General features: G+C 45.2%; 1 protein-coding gene and 1 long non-coding RNA gene across 2 annotated transcripts; both read left to right on the forward strand.

Moving 5' to 3' along the window:
* The first annotated feature begins 1,414 nt into the window (after positions 1-1,414).
* On the forward strand, positions 1,415-26,918 carry LOC147418767 (uncharacterized). The gene is made up of 5 exons (XR_015187101.1): positions 1,415-1,613; positions 16,934-17,294; positions 17,402-17,517; positions 17,837-17,899; positions 25,407-26,918. It is a non-coding gene; the product is annotated as an uncharacterized LOC147418767 (long non-coding RNA).
* Positions 1,608-6,679, forward strand: LOC147418768 (uncharacterized). Its single transcript, XM_086505539.1, has one exon. It carries the CDS (start codon positions 5,016-5,018, stop codon positions 6,258-6,260), a length of 1,245 nt encoding a protein of 414 aa, XP_086361665.1. The 5' UTR covers positions 1,608-5,015; the 3' UTR covers positions 6,261-6,679.
* Positions 26,919-27,065: the final 147 nt, after the last annotated feature.

Below are 27,065 nucleotides of genomic sequence, written 5' to 3' on the forward strand. Positions count from 1 at the left end.
CTCATGTCTGTGTTCACCTTGATTATCTAAGATCGATTTAGTGAAAGGAGGAAGGTTAGCTTACCTTGATTATCTAAGATCGATTTAGTGAAAGGAGGAAGGTTAGCTATGCCATGTGGCCACATGTGATTGGGCTGCTAAATTAGGATGGAGAGAGAGAGAGAGAGAGAGAGAGAGAGAGAGAGAGAGAGAGAGAGAGAGAGAGAGAGTGAACAAAGCAACGGCGTTTAAAAAAAGAGATTGAAAATCAAGGTTTGCATTGAGCCTCGCCACCCTCGCGCCGACCAGACAAGGCCTGTCTCTGCTGGTGCTGGTGGGATATGGGTACTTCACAGAGAGCGCAATTGCAGAGCGAGACATCAGCGGACAGAACTGTGCGGTAAAGAGAGAGAACTGTGCGGTAAAGAGAGCCGGACAACAGCAACAAGCATTGCAGAGCAGAGGTAATTGATGAAGGTAATTTGTTTGCTTTGCATACATGCTTCTATAATCGTTACATCATGCCGGATGGAGAGAGAGAGAGAGAGAGAGAGAGAGAGAGAGAGAGAGAGAGAGAGAGAACTGTGCGCTTTGGCTCACTGCATGCTGGAGAGAGAGAAAGAGAGAGAACTATGCGCTGAACTGTGCACTTGAGAGAAAACTGCAGGCCGGAGAGAGAGAGAAAGGAGGAAGGTTAGCTTATCTTGATTATCTAAGATCGATTTAGTGAAAGGAGGAAGGTTAGCTTACCTTGATTATCTGAGATCGATGTAGTGAAAGGAGGAAGGTTAGCTATGCCATGTGGCCACATGTGATTGGGCTGCTAAATGTGATTGGGTTGCTAAATTAGGATGGAGAGAAAGAGAGAGAGAGGAGAGAGAGAGAGAGAGAGTGAACAAAACAACGGCGTTTAAAAAAAGAGATTGAAAATCAAGGTTTGCATTGAGCCTCTCCACCCTCGCGTAAACCAGACAAGGCCTGTCTCCGCTGGTGTTGGTGGGATGTGGGTACTTCACAGAGAGTACAATTGCAGAGCCGGACAGCAGCGGACAAAACTGTGCGGTAAAGAGAGAGAACTGTGCGGTAAAGAGAGCCGGACAGCAGCAGCAAACATTGCAAAGCAGAGGTAATTGACGAAGGTAATTTGTTTGCTTTGCATACATGCTTCAACTATGCGCTTGAGAGAAAACTGCAGGCTGGAGAGAGAGAGAGAAAGGAGGAAGGTTAGCTTACCTTGATTATCTAAGATCGATTTAGTGAAAGGAGGAAGGTTAGCTTACCTTGATTGTTTAAAATCGATTTAGTGAAAGGAGGAAGGTTAGCTATGCCATGTGGCCACATGTGATTGGGCTGCTAAATTAGGATGGAGAGAGAGAGAGAGAGAGAGGAGAGAGAGAGTGAACAAAGCAACGGCGTTTAAAAAAAGAGATTGAAAATCAAGGTTTGCATTGAGCCTCGCCACCCTCGCGTAGACCAGACAAGGCTTGTCTCTGCTGGTGTTGGTGGGATGTGGGTACTTCACAGAGAGCGCAATTGCAGAGCCGGATAGCAGCGGACAGAACTGTGTGGTAAAGAGAGAGAGAACTGTGCGGTAAAGCGAGCCGGACAGCAGCAACAAGCATTGCAGAGTAGAGGTAATTGACGAAGATAATTTGTTTGCTTTGCATACATGCTTCTATAATCGTTACATCATGCCGGAGAGAGAGAGAGAGAGAGAGAGAGAGAGAGAGAGAGAGAGAAAACGAACTGTGCGCTTTGGCTCACTGCATGCCGGAGAGAGAGAACTATGCGCTGAACTGTGCGCTTGAGAGAAAACTGCAGGCTGGAGAGAGAGAGAAAGAGAGAGAACTGTGCGCTTTTGTTTCACTGCAGGCCGAGAGAGAGAGAGAGAGAGAGAGAGAGAGAGAGAGAGAGAGAGAGAGAGGCCTCAAGTATGCCTTGCTCCAGATGTATGCCAAATGTGGTGTACTTCATAAAGCACAAAAAGTGCTCGACGATCTTCCTGTCTAGAATGCCGTCTCTTTGAATGCTCTGATCCGCGGGATATGCCCAACAGAGGTAGGGCCAGGAAGCGCTAGTCTGTTTTCAGCAGATGCAAAGAGAGGGCAGCTCACCAAATGCAATCACCCACGCTTGTATCTGGAAGGCATGTGGGACATGCCCAATAGGGGTAGGGCCAGGAACACTGGACTGTTTTCAGCATATGCAAAGAGAGGGCAGCTCTCCAAATGCAATCACCTACGCTTGTATCTTGAAGGCATGTGGCATTACGCAAGATGCTGATATGGGCAAAAGAATTCACGATGATATTGTTAGCCAGGGGTTGTTGGAAAAAACTGACATACTTGGCACTGCCTTGGCATGTATGCCAAATGTGGTGCACTTGAGAAAGCACATAAAGTGCTTGAGGAGCTTACTTTTTGGAGCGGCATCTTTTGGATTTCATTGGTTGCAGAAAATGCACAAGAGGAGCAGGGTGAGAAAGCTCTAGGCTGTTTTCAGCGGATGCAAAGTGAGGGCTTAACCTTCTGCTTATCACAATCTTTAAATGAGCTCAGAAAAGAGAGACTTGTTCTCTTGCTCTCCATTTTTTCTATTGCTGCTTGCTTGGCCGTGTTGCGAGAGAAAACGGATATGTGTGGACCAAGGCAACACCAAGCACACTTTTTCGAAGCTATTTGAAGCTGACACCATCAATAAATTGCTGAATCCTAGTCATCCAACTTTTTTGCACAACAGGTGTTCGCCATCTTGCAGTACTACTTTTTGCTAAGAGAGCAGCCTAGTGTGGATGGGATGATTACCACTCCAAAGTCCCCTCACATCTGTGATGTCTTCCACTGTTGTGTCATGCAGAAAAGTTGGATGACTAGGATTCACATGCCGCGAGTAGGGAGGAGAAGCACCACTTAGAAGACAAGAAGAGGAGGCTGGGAGAGTTTGTACCAGGTGAGGCGAAGAAAAACCGCAGAAGTATAGAGAGATCAACTAAGGAAACTTGCGCTTGCCTTGCCCAATAAACACAGCTGGGAGGTCGATGATCCCCACTTCGGCGTACCAATGTTGGGTTATACTACTGCTCGAAATTCCAAATATGCCCGTTCCCACTGACGTGAGGATGTCACCCCTCTTACCAATAGTGAAGTGACCTCCTTAATAAACGACATACTTGGCACTGCCTTGGCATGTATGCCAAATGTGGTGCACTTGAGAAAGCACATAAAGGCTTGAGAAGCTTACTTTTTGGAGTGGCATCTCTTGGAATTCATTGATTGCAGAAAATGCACAAGAGGAGCAGGGTGATAAAACTCTAGGCTGTTTTCAGCGGATGCAAAGTGAGGGCTTAACCTTCTGCTTATCACAATCTTCAAGTGAGCTCACAAAAGAGAGACTCGTTCTCTTGCTCTCCATTTTTTCTTCAATAGCCTTTATTGCTGCATGCTTGGCCGTGTTGGGAGAGAAAACGGATATGTGTGGACCAAGGCAACACCAAGCACACTTTTTCGAAGGTATTTGAAGCTAACACCATCAATGAATTGTTGAATCCTAGTCATCCAACTTTTCTGCACAACAGGTGTTCGCCATCTTGCAGTACTACTTTTTGCTAAGAGACCAGCCTAGTGTGGATGGGATAATTACCACTCCAAAGTCCCCTCACACCTGTGATGTCTTCCACTGTTGTGTCATGCAGAAAAGTTGGATGACTAGGATTCACATGCCGCGAGTAGGGAGGAGAAGCACCACTTAGAAGACAAGAAGAGGAGGCTGGGAGAGTTTGTACCAGGTGAGGCGAAGAAAAACTGCAGAAGTATAGAGAGATCAATTGAGGAAACTTGCGCTTGCCTTGCCCAATAAACACAGCTGGGACGTCGATGATCCCCACTTCGGCGTACCAATGTTGGATTATACTATTGCTCGAAATTCCAAATATTCCCGCTTGCCACTGACGTGAGGATGTCACCCCTCTTACTAATAGTGAAGTGACCTCCTTAAAAAACGACATACTTGGCATGGCCTTGGCATGTATGCCAAATGTGGTGCACTCGAGAAAGCACATAAAGTGCTCTCTTGGAATTCATTGATTGCAGAAAATGCACAAGAGGAGCAGGGTGAGAAAGCTCTAGCCTGTTTTCAGCGGATGCAAAGTGAGGAAGAGGAAGCCATGGTCCCAGGCAGCTGGATATAGAGAGAAGAGCAGCAAAAGCAGGAGGCAAGTGAGGGGTGCTATATTCAGGAGGAGGTGAATCGTTGGCCAGTAGTCCGAGAGTGTGCCATTAGCTGGGAATAGAGAGAGTTGGAACTGGTTGGTAAAGGGGACCTCCGTCATATGATCAGGATGAAGGTGCATCCCTAGCTGATCAGGAAGAAGAAGAAAACGCCATCAAGTGCAGCTGGCAGCCGAGGTGAGAAGAGAGGAGAAGAGGATGCCTGTAGAAGGTAGGGCAACGCCTCATGTTGGGAGGACAAAGGGCACCTTATGTGATGCATGCGTACTGATTCGTCCCTTTTCCCAGTTCAGACCTTTGGGGTTTATGGCAGGAACTATGTATGCGACATGTGGAGTTACTATGGCTGATTATGCATTTCGGGCAAGTCTCTGAGCCACCTCTAGATATACGAGCTTGCTATCTTGTTATTGAGCTGAGCCCGAGCAGCTATACAGCCACAGGTGTTTGGTGTCAAGATTTGGGCCTCTTGGTGTCCTTGCATGCAGATTGTAGGTGATTTGGTTTACAACCTCATTGGCGTTCCCAACTCGCCATTGTAGAGCTTGAGGTTGGCGTGAGCTGTAATTCCTCATGGCTGATGGCTTGAGTTGATGTGAGAAGAGGATTTTGAAGGTCATTTGCAGGTCTTTTGTGTGTTTGGTTTATATGTTCTCAAGCTGCAGGGGAGGCTAAGCTATAGAGGTGCCCCGCTTTCGCTTCTCCTTGTCATGTTTTTGGTGCTCGCCCACTGAGGATTTGTTGATTCTAGTACCTTAAGTTTGCAAGTGGTGAGCAAATAAAGCTGCATAGATTATTGTCCTCGATGACATGCTCATTAGAATGAATGATAGGATGGGAAAATTGCGGTTGCATGACCTGGATATGCATTATTGGAGGTTCCACAGTCTGAAGCAGGAGATGGAAGTGCTCGAGAATGTAGTCCTTGATGCGGAAATGGAAATGTTTTTGTTCATTGGCACCTTGCCTGGTCTTTTAGGTGTGGAAGCTGCATGCATGGAATTCTCAGATTTAAAGAGTATGCTCGCTTTTCTGAAGCAGGAGAGGAAGATGAGTGATGCAAAACAATCAAATGTACATGTGAGAGATGCGCATGATAGATCCACTCTGGGAGAGTTGGATTGCTGTATGGATGATGAGGTACCATCTTCCTTGAACAAGGATGCTGGTCCAATTTCAGATGATGAAGCTGACAATAATCAGCCCATGTACAGTGTTTTTAATGAGGATATATCGTCAGAAGAAAATGCTCTCGCTGTGGGTTGTGAAATTGAATGTTGTACAAAGTTTTTTGTCGAGAAATTATCTAAAAACCTGATGCAGAATGAGAGGTATGTTGATGAGGATGACAATCCTGAATGGGGTTTTCTGGATGCTGAAGCAGACATGGATAACGACATACATGTTTGTGTCGATGAAGGTATGATGCATCTGGATTCTGGAATTCGCACTAAGGCTGACAGTTTTGCACGTCCTGCTGATTTTGTTGATGAGGAGACGACAATAGGAGATTTTCTGGCTGCCTTGGAAGATCAGGATGATGGGTTAGAAGGTGCATGCGTCCAAACTGAGGCTTTACAGGTGCCCAATGCAAGCATTGTTTCGGTTTATACTGAGCCAAAAGTAGCCTACTCCGATGCATGCAAGCAGTTTTGTTTTGGTGTTGATGGTCGTGACTCTAGCTTTGATACCAAATGGGGTTTTGACGAGCCCACAATTGAAATGGACGCATGTATGACCCTCAAAGTTCAAAGGGCCGAAGCAAGGATAGAGTTCTTGAAGCTTCAGCAACGATATAGTAACGAATTGTATGAAACTTTGCAAACATGTGCCTTGTTGATGTTTTCTTACATTCTCAGCTCAGTCTTAGTCATGTCTGCATGGTTGAAGATCAGGAATGAATGTTTCTGCAAGTTACAAGGAGTAAAATGGGCATCAAGTGCACAAAATGGGCAGTATGAGTGCATGGAAACATTTCATGCAGAAGCCGTTAGCTACAAATTCTGGGAGCTTGACATGAGGCGGTTGTTCTACTGTGGTTTATGGAGAGATTAATACCTTGAGCAACCGGTTTTGGCAGTGGCTACACAGTATGGCATGCAATTGTTGCAACTAGTATTCATTCGTGAAAGGCGTTTAGACGGAGGCAAGAGAGGTAGATCCCTATGCCAAAGAAAAATGGCTGCTGGATTAGAGTGTTCTGGCAGTTCGTGTGACAAACACACGAAGTAGTCTCTAGCTTGTCGATACGCAATGTACATTATGTACAGAAATACAAGTACTGTTTGGTTTTAGTCCGAAAGTTGAGTCATTTGTTACTGCTGAGCATGAATGCTCTAGCAGGCTAGGGGGGTTGCCAAGCTATATCAGGCAGTTTTTGGGAAGTCTTTTCCAAGCTTTTCTTTCATAATTAGACATCGAAGGTAATGAGTGACAGTGCCTGATGGCTGCTCATTTTATCTTGGACTGGCTGCCATGAGGAAATGTTTTCATATAGACCTGATAATGAGAGTTGTCGAGTAATCATGGGTTTTTGACATCATGCATAGGCTTTTCTGCTTGCCGTCAATGCTCTGAATGATGTTCCTTGAGGTTCTCCCTCTTCGAGTGTTGATCTCCTGGTTGCGAGAGTCCTCGCCTGCTGTGCTATCAAAGTTTGATGGTCATCTATGTATCTGGTTTCTTGCGATAATGGATGTCGTATTAGGTTTTTTGTTGGATGAATTGATGAGCCCAACTGTCTTTGAAACTCAAACCTAAATGGGTACATGAGTGATCGGCTAATGCTCAAGTAAAAAGAGTTTTGAACCTCAGCTTTGGTGAAAAGACGATGCCTTGACTTGGAAAAGGGACGTATTTGGAAGTAGTATGGAATGGAAGCGGCAAGCTGTGAAAGGGGGTTCGGAAAAAGAGGTGGGCGGGCTTCCTTGTCACGTGACACATCCAACCCTATGTGTCTGTGGACAAGCTACACCATAGCAGGGTTTCCGTCAAGTCCAGTCAAGTTAGATCAGAAGTGATATGGCACTTTTGTGAGTCTATTTGTAGACCGTGCATGCCCAGTCACTTAGCATAGATGCATATCCTCTGGTTGCACACAGCATGATCATCGGAATTCCCATCAGAATCCATTAGCATCAGTTAGGGGAATTTTCCAGTGCATTTAGCCTATTTTCCTATTTTTGGTTATTTTCACTTATTATTTTTAAGTGACTTTCCAACAAAAGTAGGTAGGGCAATTTTGCTAAGTTAATATATAAGCAAACCCAAGTTAGCACTTTTTGGTAGAAGAGGCAGCAGGAGCTTCCCGCTCAACAGGCAACTTCTCAGCAGTACCCCCCTCAGCATCAAGATCCCTCGCCATCCACCTCCCATGCCTGGCGTTTTTCCCTAGATCCAGCATCGCCATTAGGCCCTACCCTTGGTGTCTCATCCCCTTGCAGATATCACCATCTTGTTTCCCTTGCTAGCGTTTTGCTCACCAACAGCTTGGCCTATGCAGCGTTTTTACTAACGCTACGCCTTTGCATCAGATCAGCCAATTTCAGCCCTTCCAGACCAGCGTTTTTCAGCAGCAGTACCTCAGCCCTTTCCAGCGTTTCCAACCTCAGCAGAGCCCTAGCAACTTCAGCCAAAAACGCCAGTAGATCTCAGATTTTGGTAGCGTTTTTGCAGCAAAAATTTATCCTTTGAAAGACGCAGTTTGTCAACAGATGAATAGAAGCAGATCATCCCAAAGTTGGTTGCAGAAGTCCCCCCAAGTTTAGCCCAAGAAAACGCAGCCAAAACAGTCATTTTCAGCCACCAAACAGTCCCCGAATTCAGCCAATACAAGATCACAGATTTCAGCCATCAAGTCGTCGTCGCCATCACCGTCGTCGTCATCGGCATAGTCCAACTTGCATCTGTCCATTGCATACGCATTGTACACCTTAGTGCAATCAAAGTATGAGTGCATGGAAACATTTCATGAAGAAGCCGTTAGCTACAAATTCTGGGAGCTTGACATGAGGCGGTTGTTCTACTGTGGTTTATGGAGAGATGAATACCTTGAGCAACCGGTTTTGGCAGTGGCTACACAGTATGGCATGCAATTGTTGCAACTAGTATTCATTCGTGCAAGGCGTATAGACGGAGGCAAGAGAGGTAGATCCCTATGCCAAAGAAAAATGGCTGCTGGAGTAGAGTGTTCTCGCAGTTCGTGTGACAAACACACGAAGTAGTCTCTAGCTCGTCGATACGCAATGTACATTATGTACAGAAATATAAGTACTGTTTGGTTTTAGTCCGAAAGTCGAGTCATTTGCTACTGTTGAGCATGAATGCTCTAGCAGGCTAGGGGGGTTGCCAAGCTATATCAGGCGTTTTTTGGGAAGTCTTTTCCAGGCTTTTCTTTCATAATTAGACATCGAAGGTAATGAGTGACAGTGCCTGGTGGCTGCTCATTTTATCTTGGACTGGCGACCATGAGGAAATGTTTTCATATAGACCTGATAATGAGGGTTGTCGAGTAATCATGGGTTTTTAAATAGGCTTTTCTGCTTGCCGTCAATGCTCTGAATGATGTTCCTTGAGGTTCTTCCTCTTCGAGTGTTGATCTCCTGGTTGCGAGAGTCCTCGCTTGCTGTGCTATCAAAGTTTGATGGTCATCTATGTATCTGGTTTCTTGCGATAATGGATGTCGTATTAGGTTTTTTGTTGGATGAATTGATGAGCCCAACTGTCTTTGAAACTCAAACCTAAATGGGTACATGAGTGATCGGCTAATGCTCAGGTAAAAAGAGTTTTGAACCTCAGCTTTGGTGAAAAGACGATGCCTTGACTTGGAAAAGGGACGTATTTGGACGTAGTATGGAATGGAAGCGGCAAGCTGTGAAAGGGGGTTCGGAAAAAGAGGTGGGCGGGCTTCCCTGTCACGTGACACATCCAACCCTATGTGTCTGTGGACAAGCTACACCATAGCAGGGTTTCCGTCAAGTCCAGTCAAGTTAGACTAGAAGTGATCTGGCACTTTTGTGAGTCTATTCGTAGACCGTGCATGCCCAGTCACTTAGCATAGATGCATATCCTCCGGTTGCACACAGCATGATCATCGGAATTCCCATCAGAATCCATTAGCATCAGTTAGGGGAATTTTCCAGTGCATTTAGCCTATTTTCCTATTTTTGGTTATTTTCACTTATTATTTTTAAGTGACTTTCCAACAAAAGTAGGTAAAGCAATTTTGCTAAGTTAATATATAAGCAAACCCAAGTTAGCACTTTTTGGTAGAAGAGGCAGTTGGAGCTTCCCGCTCAACAGGCAACTTCTCAGCAGTACGCCCCTCAGCATCAAGTGTCACAAATGGGAGCGCATAACAATATAAAATATACTCGGATAAATAGAATTTATCACTTAATACTGAAGCCAAAGGATATATAGAGAGAGAGAAGATCGACACAGTACTGGGGACCAGAAGATGGGCTGGTCCCCCCCCTTAAAGAGTATTCTTTATTAGGGAGAATCTTTTTACAAGCACAAGAACCGGAGAAAACCCCTCCGTTCTAAATCTCTGACTCGATGGTCGTTCCTTCCCGTAAGGGAAATCCGAGAGACAAGCTCTCAATCCTTTTTCCGTCTGTACTCGGAGGTGAGACTCCGCAGACAATTTCCGAATTCCGTTTTCGGAATTCCCAAGCGTAGGCCGAAGCCTTCCTGCTTCTCCTTCGCGATGAAGTACCTGCAAACACACGACAACAATTCGTATGGCGAATCCACAATAGGTGCCTGTCGCTCTTGCGCGAGAAAAGCGACTTCCGTGCTTCGTAGTCTCGCGATCTCTCGCGTCTTCTGGCGGCAGAGTCTTCTCTTGCTGGCACTAGCAACCTCCCTTCAGTGAGGGCATGTGGTGCTTTTATACCTCCTTCACCACGGCACGAATAGCTGCTCGAGGAGAAATTGCGGCCGTTTTTTTTTGTTTTTTCGTCTTTTTTTTTTTCTGTTCTATCCGAAATAGGGAGAGAGAACTCGCTGGCTGGTTTTGTTGCTTTATTTTCTAAGTGGCTGCCCACTTATTAAGTGGACGGCCGGCATATTTTAAAAATTGGCCTGAACCTGCCCAAAAACTCAATAAAACCTTATAAGTTAAAAACAATGCTTTCACAGCACTTCCCAGGTGTCCCTGGATGCAACCACATGCACGAATGCAATGCAAACATAGATTCCTCGCGGGAAAGCGTCTGCTCTTCCCGAAAAACTCGTTAAAATATTCCGCTTTTTAAGAAAAGCTTCTCAGAACCCATCTTTATTCTTGTGCTTGCGTCTTTACGCGTATTCCTCTTTCCAGTTCGGATTTACTCTCGACTATGGATATCCCCTTTCTGATGCACCCGTCACCCACCTTGTGACGCATCAGGAATACCCATCACCTAGTCCTTTCCTACCGAACTTACGGTACAATCCCCTTCACGATGCTCTATGTCACCCATCCTATGACGCATCAGAGATGTCCGTTCCCGGATGGTCGGATACTTCTTCCTGATGCTCCCTGTCACCCATCCGATGTGACACATCAGAAGTACCCGTTCTTGGTGGCCTTACAGATATTCCCGTTCACAGTGCTCCCGTCATTACTTTGAATGACGCACTAGGAATACTCTGTACTCGGATGTCTCCAGTGAGAAAAACCCACCCTCACTTAAAATTCCAATAATTCATTTAGAATTAGTTTCTTGGTGTTCCAAGCAAGAAAACCCTCTCACTTATAAATCCAATAATTCATTTAGAATTATTTTTCTGTGAGATAAAGCCAATTTAGCAACATCAAGATCCCTCGCCATCCACCTCCCATGCCTGGCGTTTTTCCCTAGATCCATCATCGCCATCAGGCCCTACCCCTGGTGTCTCATCCCCTTGCAGATATCGCCATCTTGTTTCCCTTGCTGGCGTTTTGCTCACCAACAGCCTGGCCTATGCAGCGTTTTTACTAACGCTATGCCTTTGCATCAGATCAGCCAATTTCAGCCCTTCCAGACCAGCGTTTTTCAGCAGCAGTACCTCAGCCCTTTCCAGTGCTTCCAACCTCAGCAGAGCCCTAGCAACTTCAGCCAAAAACGCCAGAAGATCTCAGATTTTGGTAGCGTTTTTGCAGAAAAAATTCAGCCTTTGAAAGACGCAGTTTGTCAGCAGATGAATAGAAGCAGATCATCCCAAAGTTGGTTGCAGAAGTCCCCCCAAGTTTAGCCCAAGAAAACACAGCCAAAACATTCATTTTCAGCCACCAAACAGTCCCCGAATTCAGCCAATACAAGATCACAGATTTAAGCCATCAAGTCATCGTCGCCATCACCGTCGTCGTCATCGGCATAGTCCAACTTGCATCTGTCCATTGCATACGCATTGTACACCTTTGTGCAATCAAAGTAGACCACTCTCGCCGACGAGAGTGGGGCCTTCGGAGGAGGGTTTTACAACCTCTCGGTGTTGTATCTCTTCTCTCTCCTTCTCTCAGTCTCATTCACTTGCACGCACAATATCCACCCACTTTGTCGTGATCACAGCACTCTACAAGATGGAAGGCTCTCTCTTTCCCTAAGAACTAAAAGGAACCTTGAGCAATAAAGATCACTAATCTTGAGAAAATATAACATTCATTCCGCTGCACCTTACATTGGTATCAGAGCTTTGGAAGTGTTCTGCATTACTCAAGGAAAGAACCACAAGAACCACAAGAATTTTTTTGCTTGTTGCAATCGCACGAACCCAAGTTTACTTGGGCGTGGCGATTCCTAATCGTGTTTTGTTGAAGAGTGACAGGAATCCCAAGAAAGAAGGGCTTGTCCAGCCTCCCCTTGTGTCTCTTTTCACTCATTGAGAGCGGACCGTGCACTTAGCGGCCGGCCAATCGACGTGAGGTGGAAAAAAGCAATCTTGGTGTGAGCGCAAGGCCGCCAAGGGGTGCGCCCGCAGAAAAGGGTAGAACTCGGGTGAAGAGAAGATCCTTCTCAACGCGATTTGCAAGCGAAAGAAAACCTCAAGAACCCCAAGAACCCAAGACCCTCAAGACTCAAGAACCTCAAGAACCCTAGATTCTCACAGATCAAGGACCTCAAGAACCTCAAGACCCTCAAGAACCCAAGTTCCTCGCGAGCTTAAGACCCCAAGATCATAGTGCATGGTCGTCACCCGAAGCGGAATGGATACTTCGCATTCAGGTGATGAGCATGAGAGAGGCGATGAAGGATTTTCCCCACCAGGAGATTTTTCCAACCCTCCCCCTTCGCCATCTACGCCAGATCCTATGGAGGCATGATGAAGCAAATGATGGCCATGATGGATGCATGAGGCTGAGGATGTTGCCAAGCTACAGGAGGGTATTGGTCTCCAAGCAAGTGAGGTCGCCATGCTTAATTGAGGAGTCATTTAAATTGAAAGGGGCAACTGCGCTAACAACCAAGTGAAGAGAGGGCAACAGGAGTTGAGAGGAGGTGCGCTAGAGAGGGCTACAGGGACCAGATAGAGAAGGGCTGAGGCCACCAACTGAGAAGGGAGGGCTCTGAATACAGGCGATCATGGAAGGCAGATCAGGAGGTGTAGCTCGCAGTTATGAGGGGGGGTGAAGAGGCAGCCTAGTCAAGAGGGAGACAAGCTTCCAACATGAACACATAGGGGGAAGCAGGTGGCCATGCTCAAGAAATGAGGGGCTGCTACAGTACGAAGAGAGGCCGCCATCCTGCAAGTAGGTGGAGTTGCCATCGACTATAAGAAGAGGAAGCCATGGTCCCAGGCGGCTGGATATAGAGAGAAGAGCAGCAAAAGCAGGAGGCAAGTGAGGGGTGCTATATTCAGGAGGAGGTGCCGTCGGCCAGTAGTTGGAGAGTGTGCCATCAGCTGGGAATAGAAAGAGTTGGAACTGGTTGGTAAAGGGAGCCTCCGTCTGTCCATATGATTAGGATGAAGATGCAGCCCTAGCTGATCAGGAAGAAGAAGAAAACGCCATCAAGTGCAGCTGGCGGCCGAGGTGAGAAGAGAGGAGAAGAGGTCGCCTGTAGAAGGAAGGGCAACGCCTCATGTTGGGAGGACAAAGGGCACCTTATGTGATGCATGTATACTGATTCGTCCCTTTTCCTAGTTCAGACCTTTGGGGTTTATGGCAGGAACTATGTATGTGACATGTGGAGTTACTATGGCTGATTATGCATTTCTGGCGAGTCTATGAGCCACCTCTAGATATACGAGCTTGCTATCTTGTTATTGAGCTGGTTGGTAAAGGGAGCCTCTGTTTGTCCATATGATCAGGATGAAGATGCAGCCCTAGCTGATCAGGAAGAAGAAGAAAACGCCATCAAGTGCAGCTGGCAGCCGAGGTTAGAAGAGAGGAGAAGAGGTCGCGTGTAGAAGGAAGGGCAACGCCTCATGTTGGGAGGAAAAAGGGCACCTTATGTGATGCATGTGTACTGATTCATCCCTTTTCCTAGTTCAGACCTTTGGGGTTTATGGCAGGAACTATGTATGCGACATGTGGAGTTACTATGGCTGATTATGCATTTCTGGCGAGTCTATGAGCCACCTCTAGATATACGAGCTTGCTATCTTGTTATTGAGCTGAGCCCGAGCAGCTATACAGCCGCAGGTGTTTGGTGTCAAGATTTGGGCCTCTTGGTGTCCTTGCATGCAGATTGCAGGTGATTTGGTTTACAACCTCATTGGTGTTCCCAACTCGCCATTGTAGAGCTTGAGGTCGGCGTGAGCTGTAATTCCTCATGGCCGATGGCTTGAGTTGATGTGAGAAGAGGATTTTGAAGGTCATTTGCAGGTCTTTTGTGTTTGGTTTATATGTTCTCAAGCTGCAGGGGAGGCTAAGCTATAGAGGTGCCCCACTTTCTCTTATCCTTGTCATCATGTTGCACAAAATGCGGCCTCCCAGATGAAATCACTCAAATGCGGTGTTGGGAGGCGGAAATCACTCAAATGCGGTGTTCTTCATAAAGCCCAAAAAGTGCTTGATGAGCTTCCTGTCTGGAATGCTATCTCTTGGAATGCTCTGATCGTGGGATATGCCCAACAAAGGCAGGGCCAGGAAGCGCTGGGCTTTTTTCAGCAGATGCAAAGAGAGGGCAGCTCTCCCAAATGCAATCACCTACGCTTGTATCTTCAAGGCATGTGGCATTATGCAGATGCTGATATGGGCAAAAAACGAGGTACTTGGCACTGTCTTGGCATGTATACCAAATGTGTTGCACTTGAGAAAGCACAGAAAAGTGCTTGAGGAGCTTACTGTTTGGAGTGGTATCTCTTTGAATGCACTGACTGCAGGGTTGTCGGAAAAAAATGAGGTACTTGGCACTGTCTTGGCATGTATACCAAGACAGTGCCAAGATGGTGCACTTGAGAAAGCACAGAAAGTGCTTGAGGAGCTTACTGTTCGGAGTGGCATCTCTTTGAATGCTCTGATTGCAAGATATGCACAAGAGGAGCAGGGCTAGGAATCTGTGGACTGTTTTCAGTAGATGCTGATATGGACACAGAAATTCATGATGATAGCTGTGGACTGTTTGCAGCATATGTGAAGCGAGAGCTATATCGAGACGCAGTCGCCTACGTGTATCTCTTAAAGGCATGTGGCTCTTCGCAAGATGTTGATATGGACACAGAAATTCAGGATCATATTGTTACTTAGATGCTATTGAAAAGAGGTGTCATGGTGACACTCCCTTGGTCGATGTGTATGCCAAATGTGGTGCACTTGAGAAAGCACAAATAGTGCTCGAGGAGCTTTTTGTTCGGAACAGCATCTCTTGGAATGCACTGATTGCAGGATACGCACAACACGAGTAGGGCTAGAAAGCTCTAGGCTATTTTCAGCAGATGCACAGTGAGGGCCTTTGTCCAGATGCAATCACCTACACATGCATCTTGAAGGCATGTGGCTCTATGTAAGATGGTGATATGCGCACAAAAATTCACAATTTCTTTGTTCGTCAGAGGCTTTTGAAAATAGAGGTTGTGGTTGGCACTCCCTTGGTCGATATGTATGTCAAATGTGGTATGCTTCAGAAAGCATAAAAAGTGCTCGAGGAGTTTCTTGTCCGGAATGACATCTCTTGGCACGCACTGATTACAGGATATGTGCAACAAGAGCAAGAATAGAAAGCTCTAGGCTGTTTTTAGCAGATCCAAAGCGAGAGTATCTCTCACCATTCAGTCAACTATACTTTTGTCTTGAAGGAATGTGACATTACCAGTAAGAGAAGGACAGACCATCACTCTTCTTCTCGTAGCTAGCTACCTCCTTTGGTAAACATTACCAGTGCTTCAATCACTAAGGCTTTGTCTTCACCACAAATTCTTTCATGTGTTACCGCAATCCTAGAGAATTTTGAAAGCAGCTCATCTGGTTCTAACTTAGTGAATGCCATGAGCTTCGTGGAGATTCCCGCTGATACCACGTGTGGCTCTCTGCTACATGAGCTGTAGGTTTGCTCTTTTGTTTTTTCGTGTTGAATGTTGTTTTAGCCCAATGCCAGTGTAAGGTGATCTGATAGGCATGCGTATGCAACAAGTATGCTATTACGACTTTAGCAAGGCCCTCCTCCCTTCTACTTACTACTTGCTATCATGTCAATATATTTAAGGTTTTTGATTGCCTCATTGACAGTACATATGGGATGAAGTTGGAGAAAGCGATGGAGAGAGAGACAAGATGTTGCTACAGCTTGAACAGGAATGCCTCGAAGTATATCGAAAGAAAGTTGACCAAGCAAGCCATTCCAAGGCTCCCCTGCATCAAGCAATTGCAGATGTTGAAGCAAAAATTGATTTTTTTTATTTTGGCTCTAGGTGAACATGGGATCGTTGTAGGGGTAAGATGATTCTTCTTTATGATTATTCTGCAGAGATGCTTTGCATTGGGATACCTGATTTTTATCTCAATACTTGAATGTGATGGAGGTGCTAGTATTTAGAATGAGAATTTTGTGGTTATGTTGCAAGGTGTGAATGTTTTAAAAGGTCTAGAAACAGCACAAGTTGCTCTCGGCTACTTTGCACCTGTGCAATAAGAGTAATATTCAAAAGCTTCCAGAGAAGATATTGTGCCTCTGTCAATGAGGCTATTACTCCTCTCTTTACATAAAAGAAGCTTTTTTGTTCATACTTGCACTCCTTTTCACATACATTGTAAATACCTGGCCCTAGTACCACACGGTAATTGCCTTGTTCTAAAATAGTGTGACCTTAAGAGCAAGATTAGAGCTCGTTATTGGACAAACCAGAATTTTTTTCAATGTATCTTATGAATCATGCCAATCAACAAAGAGGTTTGCAGGGTGTTTGGGCAAAATGTTGTGTCACTGCACAGGAAAACAGATATCAACGCATGCAAAGTGAGGGCCTTTGTCCAGAGGAAATCACTTGCGCATGCATATCTTGACTGCATCAAGCAAGGGCCTCTCTCTTGAGAAGGCATGTGGCTCTACGCAAGATGCTGATATTATGGGCATAAAAATTCACGCTGATATTGTTGTAAGGGGTTGTTGAAAAAGATATCGTGCTTGACAATGCCTTGGTTGACATGTTTGCTAAATGTGTTACACTTCAGAGACCACCAGAACTTCTTGAAAAGCTTCCTATCTAGAGTGTCACACTCTTGGAACACACTCATTGCAGGATTTACCCCACAGGGGCAGGCCAAAAAGCTCTAGTCTGTTTTCAACATTTATTGAGTGATAGCTTTGGTCTGTTTATAGCAGATTCGAAGTGATGGCGTCTCTCATGATTGCAAGATTTGCTTCGAAAGGGCAGTGCCAGAAAGCTCTAGGCTATTTTCAACAGATGCGGAGCAAAGAAATTTGGAGAAAGATGTTATGCTTGACCGTATTTTGATCAATATGTATGTCAAATGGGGTGCCCCAAAGACTACGACTTTGTGTACGTGTGCATGTGAGCCTACGGACGAACACTACGGCGGATTCAACTCCAATCGACATGTTTCCAAACGTCGCAGAATGGATGACTATGGTAGAACGCATATTGGTGGGAAGGTGGCGGAACAATATAAGGAAGGTCTGGAAGCGGCTCCATCCAAGATTGTGCGTTGATCGAATACCAAAGGTACACTTATATTTTGTATTTTCATTTCTTTTATGTGATCTCAAAAGTATTTGGCTTAAATCATGTACACATTAAAGCAAAAAATTTACATCATTTTTATTCAAAAGATTGTAGATGAAGGTGACAAAGGCTGAAGAATTTTTGTGATGCCCAACAAAGGAACACATAGACAATACGCCACGGCAAGGCAATGTGGAATGATACATGTCTTCATAAAACATCGGTAATGTCTTCATAAAACACTGCTGTAGTATTTTTACAATAAGAAAGTCCCTCCAACACTGGAGGAGAAGCATAAGTCTCCCTTCAACACTGAAGGGGATAAAAGTGGCGGGGGAAAGACACATTCCCTACGGTATTATTATAAATGTGGAGAACGGTGCCAACTCCACACCATGCATGGTTTTTTTCTTTCTTTTTTTAATGGGCACAAGCATTATAAATGCACGAAATGCATCTTGTATTGTTTTTATTATAATGTGGAATTGTTTACATTCATACATCTTTTTATGCAAAATCTCATTTGTGATACGAGGTCATAGAGCTTTTGGCGAAAGCTTCGAGGAGAGATGCTATGGAGCCATCATCATGAGCTATGCCATGCGGTAAAATCCACACCACTATCATATTTTACTTCTTACCATCTGCACAGTGAGTCAATCAAGGCAAACTAGTTGTCTAAGGTCAAATCTATGTGTTTGTGTAAGGTCAAATCTAAGGGAGATTCCATACGAGAAAAAGGAGGCTAAGGACGCCTGGTGGGAAAAGTTTTTACCTTGATTATCTAATACCAATTTCTGGAACGGAGCAAGAGGAGGCATGCCACTTGGCATCCGTTGATTTGAGGAAGTTAATTTTGGTGCGCAAAGTGAGTCAAAGCTATACTTAGCCGGGAGAGAGAGAGAAATGAAATGAAATGTTATATTAACGTCTTCAAAAGGCCAGAATGACCTATGAGACCAAACTGATACAAAAGTGGTGAATCTGTTACAATGTCTGGGTACCTTAGTACTAAAGTACTAAGTGTGAAAATAAATGTGAAAAACTAAATACAAAGTATTAAATAAACTTCTTAGGAGCATTCTAGGTGTCTGGCTAGAATGCTTCTAATCCTTTGTTGTAGTCTCCTCCGGTGAAGTGTGCTTCTGCATCTTGGTCGTGGTCGTCTCGATTTCCTAAGCTCAGTCGCTTTGTCAATTAGCGTGCCTTTGGTATGACTGTGGGCACTCCTTTGTGCTGGCTGTTGGCCTCTTGCTTCTCCTTCCACTCCTGCTTCTCTCGATCCGAAGAAATCTGTGATCGGCCTCTGAGGCTGTAGTGCTCTTTGTCTTCTCATTAGATTATCCCTGTGCGGATGTAGTTCCAGTAGGTACAAGCCTAAGCATCTTTGATCTTGGTATTACATGATTCTATCTAGAGGTCCAAAGCCTTCTTTAAAGAGGCAATGAAAACGACCCCGTATCTCATAGTATACTGTGCAGTGGCTTATATAGTGTAATTCTGTCTCCGGCTCCATTCCGCATAACTTGCAAATTCTGCTCTCAGGTGGGATTCCCCTAAATCTGCCAAATTCAATTTCCAACTGGTGTGAGGATGTACAAATCTGACCAATAGCACATCTCAAACCATGAGACAGGTGGGTATCCATGTAACTCGGGCGAATCACAAATCCATCTTCAGATAGTTGTAGGAAGTTTTCTTTGTAGTCGGCCATCTTCGTGCCCAATTCTTGTGTAGGGTCTACCCATGTCCTCTTAGTATCCAACTGTATAAGATCCTGTCGGATGATTTTATTAATCTCCGTTCGTGTAATTGCCAGTGATGAGGCCTCAAGAGAGTATTGGAAGGGGGGTAATCTTTCCATATTGAACCCGTGTCTCCGAAACCACGAGGACAGTTGCGCATACCAGCATGATGTATCCCCTTTCATTGCTAATTGTTGAGAGGATTCGAGGGCCAGTCTAGTATATCGGCAATTATTTGTATCCTACAAACCATGTATAAAGGACACTGATCGGGTAAGAGCTTCAATTTCTATCGGAGGGGCCGCTAGTTCCGCTCGGGTAATCGCGTGTGGTACGGAGGCCTTGGCTCTAATCATTCTGGAAATCATAGATACCAAAGGTCTCTCCAATGACTTCCAATTATCCCGATCCACAGATGGTCCCCAAATCTGGACCCCATAAAGCATAGCCGAAGCCACCACAGTATCAAAGAGCCAAAGTTTTGTTCATGGTTCCTGAAACTGCACTTGTGAACACATCCTCTCCAACCCTCCCAAGGCCGCAGAGGTTCTGGATAATCTAGCATCTGCTGCTTTCTTAAGAGTAAACTTCGGTCCTGCAAATACCACCCCAAGGTATGTGTATGCATCTGTGTACTCTACTGTATCCTGGCCATATGCAAATGTAGGTTCCGATCTCCTGACCCACTGCGATGTGGTGTTAAACACCATAACTTTGGTTTTACCCAAGTTTACCGACAGGCCACTGTCCTCTGCGAATTTATCTAATGCATCTAGCTTCCTTTGTATTCCATCTGGTGATTCTGCTATCAATACAATATCATCTGCATACAACAACAAAGGGATCCATGACCCTGCAAGTTGAGCCCCTCTGTCACCCTCTCTATCAATGTAATCTGATACCTCATCTATGTACATACCAAATAAAGTAGGGGATAGTGGGCATCCCTGCTTTACTCCAACGGTGGAATGAACAATGTCGGAATCCCCTTCTGGAGTACGTACATAACCAGTTACTGACCCGTATAAAGCCATGATCCCCCAAATAATCTCTTTGGGGACCCCTAACTCTTGCATCCTGCGCATCAATCTGGCCCTTGGTACTGTATCAAAAGCTTTCTGAAAATCCACAAAGCAACAATACATCCTTCTCCCGTTTGCTCTTCCTTCCTCAATAATGGCTCTGAGCGTAAGAATATGATCTAAAGTGGAATAACCCCTTCTGAATCCAGCTTGTCCTGTTGCTCTTATGCCCTCACTCTCTGTCCATCTACTCAATTTTTGTTCAAGAATGGATGTTTACAGTCGGGTCAAAGTGTGCCCTACCATAATGGTGCGGTAGTTCCCGGGTATCATAGGATCCCCTGACTTGAAAATAGGAACGATAGTAGATAATTTCCAAGATTCAGGTAATCCTTCACACATGACCCGATCAAACAGCCGAGCAAGGACTTCTGAAAGTAGATCCCTGGCATGGATCAGATGTTCTGCTACTAAACCTTCATGATCATATGCTCTTCTTGTCTTCATCTTATCAATGGCTTTTTCTACCATTTCCGTAGTAAAGAAAGTACTAGCAGCAGGGCATGGCTCTAGCGGATCTGGTAATGGAGGCTGTCCAGATACCATATATAATGATGTTACATATTGACCCCAGATCTCAGGAGAAGTAATCGTCGGAGGCGGTGAGTGCTCTTGAAATAAGCGCCATGCCTCATGTGAGTCCTGACTCAAGAAGAGCTGATATAAATCCTTCTCTAGTTTGGCTAAAAATGTCCTTTTCTTGCGACGTACTATACGCCGAAGAGCAATCCGAGACTGCTTATATGTGATGATCCCAAGTGTAAGCTCTTTCTGGACCTGGATTCTCGTCTCTCTGCATTCCTCGTCATACCAACTGTTTTGAGGCATGTTCCCAGCTCCTCTCTTCTAATCAGGTTGAGTATGTGGTTATGCCTCTTGTGCTGCTCCATGTAGTATCTCTGTTAACTGAGAAGTAATCTCCTCTACAGTATATACTGGCTCGGCTGCCCGCATCCTATTATAGATCTTTTCCACATAGACTGAATCAGTTTCTGGCGTGAAAGTATATCTTGTGTGTGTCTTCTTCCTTTGTACTTGAGAGGCATTGAGCATGATCCACTGCAATCCCAACCGGTCTGGGTCCCACCTTAAAGTCCTTGATACTAGAAATAAAGCTTGGTGAAGTCATGACATAATCCACTGTACTGGCCCCATGCCTGTGTGGGAAGCATGTGAATCCCCCAGATAACGGGAAATTCTCTAGACCATTAAGTATGGCCAAACCATGTATGGTTGCCATCTCCATGAGATGTCTCCCATATTCAGTGTGTTCTTTATCCTGTGAGTTTCTAGTAAGCCCCCTTTGTGATAAATCCACTTCTCTGAGCATTTCCTCAGAAGTATCATAGAATACTGCTTGAGAGTTGGCCGTTCTGGCATTAAAGTCTCCTAAGAGAACTATGTCTCCATCTCTAGAGAACTCCCATATGTCATTATTCAATACGGAGAAAGGGGACTGTCCTTTAGGTGAGGAGTAGACTGAGGTACTTGGAGGGAAGTAGCATATAGCGATATATAGAAATCTACCTGTCTCGGCTCTCATTCTCACCCACATATACCTTGCTTGCTCATCTTTCCTGATAATCTGTAGTAGTGGTTTCAGCTCCTCTTTAAATAAGACTGCTACTCCTCCTGACCCCCGGCTACCCTGTAGAGATCTCTTGTCTGGTCGACCAGCTATTTCCCATAAATAACCCTTCACATGTGGCATACGCTGTCCCGGTATCTGGTGTGTCTCTGAGTAGAAAACTATGTCTCTGTCCCTAAAGCTGTCTTCAAAGGCACCTACATCTAGCCTATATGACCCATTACAATTCCACGCCGCTATCTGGAGCGTCGCCCCATAGGTCTCGCACCGTCATGCTGAGCTCTTTTCTAGAACCACTACTTTCCCTCCTCTATAAAAGGCGATTTTCTCCTTTTCTCTTGCTGCCCTGATCTCTGGCATCAACTCTTGCATGTGTGCCACTTGTGCCAATGTAAGGTCATCTCCCAGGAAAATACCGGTTTCTTAAGAGTTGGCCTCTTCTTTAGAAATTCTTTCCTTATTTCTATATTCGGGAAGCGGAGAATAAGTGCCCGGTCCTTTATGTTTCCCTTCTCATCGATTCCTTTCTTGCCCACTCTCCATGCACTTGTGTGAGTAGGCTCTGTGATGCCCATGCGTTGTAGCAGTTCCTTCACTTCTTCATCTACATTCTCTCTGTCTTTGACTCCTGTGACCCGCACATGCACAGCCCAATTCTTCCTTTTCTGCTCTTCCTCAATGGTCATATTAATAATGGTAGAAGTAGGTGTGGTCTCAAGTATCTGGGCCTTCCCTTTCTTCGCATCCTCAATCCATTTCTGTGCTTCATCAACCTTTTCTTGTGTCTTAAAAAGACGTTCCGCCCATGAAGATGCCGTTTTCGATTTCTGTTCATCTCCTTCCCGTAGAGTTTTCATTTGATCTTTCATGTCCTCGAGCTCCTTCAGCACCGAAGGTTGGTCGTCTCCCTTCTCCTTAGTTGCAGATTTGCAAGCCGCAAGTTCTCCTTTTAGCTCCTCAATTATTGCATCTTTTTCCCCCATGTGCTTTTCCATGTATTTGTTCTCCATGCTTCAAAACTTGCTACTGCCTCATCGAGTTTCTTTTGCATAATGCATTATGTTACATTTACTTCGGCCTTGATTAGGTTTCGTACTTCTGTTTTCAAGATCTGAATCTCCTCATTCTGTATCCCCCGGATCTCTCTCCTTAGTTCTCTCATCATGTCTCTATACATGGAGTTCCTGTAGCTCTCAGCGCTCGCGTGCATTTCCTTCCTGATGTCATCTCTCATGTAGTTTAGTTCTGATTTGAGCATCATCTAGACCTTCTCCATCATTAGTTCATCATGTATCTTGGACGTTTTCCCCACTCGTAATGATCCTGGTGATAGTACAGTATCTCTGTTTCTCCGCTTAAATGTAGCTGTTGTTTTTTTTTGGGGTGGTGTAGCTATCTACACCCGGCCCTTCCCCTTCGGTAGGCAGATCCATCGAATCCGAGCCCCAAATGTGGGGTAGGGTACTAGGGAGAATAGGACAAACTTAAAATATTTTATCTTAAGGCTTTTTACCTTAAGGCTTAAAATTTTCTCTAAGGCTGGGACTTCCTACGCGTAGGTGAAGGGTGCGCGTTTGCTGGGACTTGCTACGCGTAGGGTTGCTAGGACATGCTACGCGTAGGACTTCTTCTGCTGCCTGCCCTTCGCGCGAGCTCCTGCTTGCTCCACCTCTCTCGCCCAAAACCCTAATGCACAGGCAGCGCTTCCCTGTGGAATGTTGCACGTTGCCCACAGAATGTTGCACGCTGCTCGAACTGAGTGTGTAGAGAGAGAGAGTCACTGTGCTGCTTGTCCCTAACGCATGAAACCTGTCATAGCCTCATGCTCAGCCCGCCATAGACCTTCAGCCTCGCGCCAGACCTGCCCGCCACAGACCTGCTCGCCCGCCGAGAGAGAGAGAGAGAGAGAGAGAGAGAGAGAGAGAGAGCTACTTGGCCAGGAAGCGTTGTGCTGTTTTCAGCAAATGCGAAGCGAGAGCCTCTCCCCAGACACAATCACCTACGCTCGCATCTTGCAGGCATGTACCTCTGCGTGCATCTTGCAGGCATGTGCCTCTACGCAAGATGCTGATATTGGGCATAAAAATTCAGAGGCTGAAAAGAGATGCCGTACTTAGCACTGCCTTTGTTGATATGTATGCCAAATGTGGTGTAGTACATAAAGCACAACAAGTGCTGGAGGGGCTTCTTGTCATCTCTTCGAATTCCTTGATCGTAGCCAAGAAGCTCTGCGTTGTTTTCAGCAAACGAAAAAATTCAAAGGCTGTTTAAAAGAGATGCCGTACTTAGCACTGCCTTTGTTGACATGTAAATGTGGTGTACTACATAAAGCACAAGAAGTGCTTGAGGGGCTTCTTGTCATCTCTTCGAATTCCTTGATCGTAGCAGGAAGCTCTGCATTGTTTTCAGCAAATGAGAAGCAATACCTATGCGTGCATCTTGAAGGCATGTAGCTCTACGCAAGATGCTGATGTGGGGCTTGAAAATTCACTCTAATATTGTTAGTTAGGGGTTGTTGCAAAAGAATGTCGTGCTTGGGAATGTGTGGTTGATATGTATGTCAAGTGTGGTGCACTTCAAAAAGCACAAAACGTGGAGCTTCTTGTCCGGAATGTCGTCTCTTGGAGTGCATTGATTAGGGGATACGCGCAGGGCCAGAAAGCTCTAGGCTGATTTCAGCGGATGCAAAGCAAGGACCTCTTTCCATATGCGTGCATCTTGAAGGCATGTGGCTCTGCGCAAGATGTTGATATGGATGGGTATAAAAATTCACGCATGTGGCTCTATGCAAGATGCTATTATGGGCACTCTAATATTGTTAGTTAGGGGCTGTTGCAAAAAAATGTTGTGCTTGGCAATGCCTTGGTTGATATGTATGCCAAATGTGGTGCACTTCAAAAAGCACAAAACGTGCTTGAGGAGCTTCGTGTCTAGATTGTCGTCTCTTGGAGTGCATTGATTTCGAGATTCATGCAACAGGAGCAGGACAGAAAGCTCTAGGCTGTTTTCAACAGATGTAGAGTGACGGCCTCTCTCCAGATGCAATCACATACGCATGCATCTTGAAGGCATGTGACTCTACACAATATGCTGATATGGGCATAAAAATTCACACTAATATTGTTAGTCAGGGGCTGTTGAAAAAAGATGTCATGCTTGGCAATGTCTTGGTTGACATGTTTGCTAAATGTGGTGCACTTCAGAGAGCACAAAAAGTGCTTGAGGAGCTTCCTGTCTAGAGTGTGGACTCTTGGAAAGCACTATTTGCAAGATTTTTCCCACAGGGACATGGCCAGAAAGCTCTAGTCTGTTTTCAACAGATGCAAAGCGAGGACCTCTCTCCAGATGCAATCACCTATGCATGCATCTTGAAGGTATATGAATCTATGCAAGGTGTTGATATGGGCACAAAAATTCACAATTATATTGTTAGTCAGAAGCTCTTGAAAAAGATGTTGTGGTTGACACCGGCTTGGTCGATTTGTATGCCAAATGTGGTGGGCTTCAAAAAGCACAAAAAGTGCTTGAGAAGCTTCTTGTTTGGAATATCGTCTATTGGAATGGAGACGACCTGCAGTAGAAATTTGCAGCAATCAGGCAAGTGTATTTTGAGAGAGAGTGTATATACTGTTTGAGTCATGCTGTATTTGGTGGCGGTAATCTTGCCTAGGAAACTCACTCTGTCTGCTGGTTGCAGGTTTGGCCATGGATTCCATAGATATCGCAGAAACGATGACGCAAAACACATACTACTGACAAGGTGATGCAACAGCGTAAGGAAGGTTTAGGAGCCGATCCAACCAAGATTGTGCTTTGATGCAAATGACCAATACCAAAATAAATTTATATTTCGTATTTCGATTTCGTTTAAGTTATCTCAAAAGCATCATGTGCACATTAAAGCAATGAATTTATATCAGTTTTATTGAAGACACTGTAGATGAAGGTGACAAGGACTGAAGAACTTATGCAATGTTTGACAAAGAGACACATGGGGAGTACACCACGGCATGGCAATGATACATGTTATTGGTAATGAGTTCTTCTTGGTGTAAATGCGGTATTTTTACCAAAAGAGAGTCCCTCAAACACTTGAAGAGAAGCATAAGTCCCTCTTCAACACTAGAGGAGATAAAAGTGGCGAGAGAAGGATACATTCCTTACGGTATTATTATAAATGTGGAGAACGGTGCCAACTCCATACCATACGTATGTATGGTTTTCTTTTTTTTGATGGGCACAAGCATCCCAATGCACGAAATGCATTATCTTTCATCTATGAAATTTACTATTTGCAAATTTTCTCCTCCACACATCCGTTAATGCCAAATTTCATTTGTCTTGCGAGGTCGTGGAGCTTTTGGTAAAAGCTTTGAGGAGATGTTACGAAACCTCCAAAATAAGAGGTACAACAGTGCTCGTTTTCTTTAATTCACACCATTTCCACAGTGCATCAATCAAGGCAAACTAGTTTTTTAATGTGAAAAGACAATGCAACAGTGAATCTATGCTTGCTTGAAGACAAAGGCGAAGGGTCGACAGTGCCTTCTCTCCCTTGGTTGAGCGCAGTGCCTTCTCTCTCTCTCTCTCTCTCTCTCTCTCTCTCTCTCTCACCTCAACGCAGGTGGGCATTGCGGTCTCTCTCTTTTTGTCAGAGGTGCAGGCAGACTGGCCATATTCTGTGTCTCTAGTGTTGCCTCCTGATGAGCTCGTGCATGGTGTGTGGATACCCTCCGTCTACAGTTGATACCTTGGCACGGCGAGGATGGAGCGCATTGACAAGATAGATGCAAAGTAGGACCTGCTTGGTGCTGCAGACCAGGACAGAAGCTCGCACAAGGGAGGCATCGTGCGCATCAATCTGCAAGGCAAGTCAGGGAGGAATGGTGCGAGTCTGTCTGGGGCAGCCAGTGGGCAAGAGGCCTGTGCAAAGCCTGACGTGGGGATGATAGCGATAGATGGGACTATTTCTTCCTTTGAACGAAAAGAATCACGGAGACAAGTTAATGGGTTTTGTGATTGTAGCATGTAGCTGTGATCTTGGATCGATTTCTTTTGATAGAATCATGGAAGATGCCTTTTTGTGTTGAAAGAGAAAAGGTGAGAGGTTCAGTTGTCTTTTTGGAAATGAAAGCGAGGGGCGGCGCTTGGTAGATTCTCTCTCTCTCTCTCTCTCTCTCTCTCTCTCTCTCTCTCTCTCTCACACACACACACACACACTCTGTGATGCACCAGTCGGGAAGTCTCTCTCTCTCTCTCTCTCTCTCTCTCTCTCTCTCTCTCTCATGAGCGAGTCGGGCAAGTAGCCATGCACAATCCCTCCAACTACAAGCCGCTCCCACTCCCCTAGTCGTGC

This window comes from Adiantum capillus-veneris, chromosome 29 (genome assembly GCF_014529385.1).
Source record: "Adiantum capillus-veneris isolate H3 chromosome 29, ASM1452938v2, whole genome shotgun sequence".
NCBI lineage: Eukaryota > Viridiplantae > Streptophyta > Polypodiopsida > Polypodiales > Pteridaceae > Adiantum > Adiantum capillus-veneris.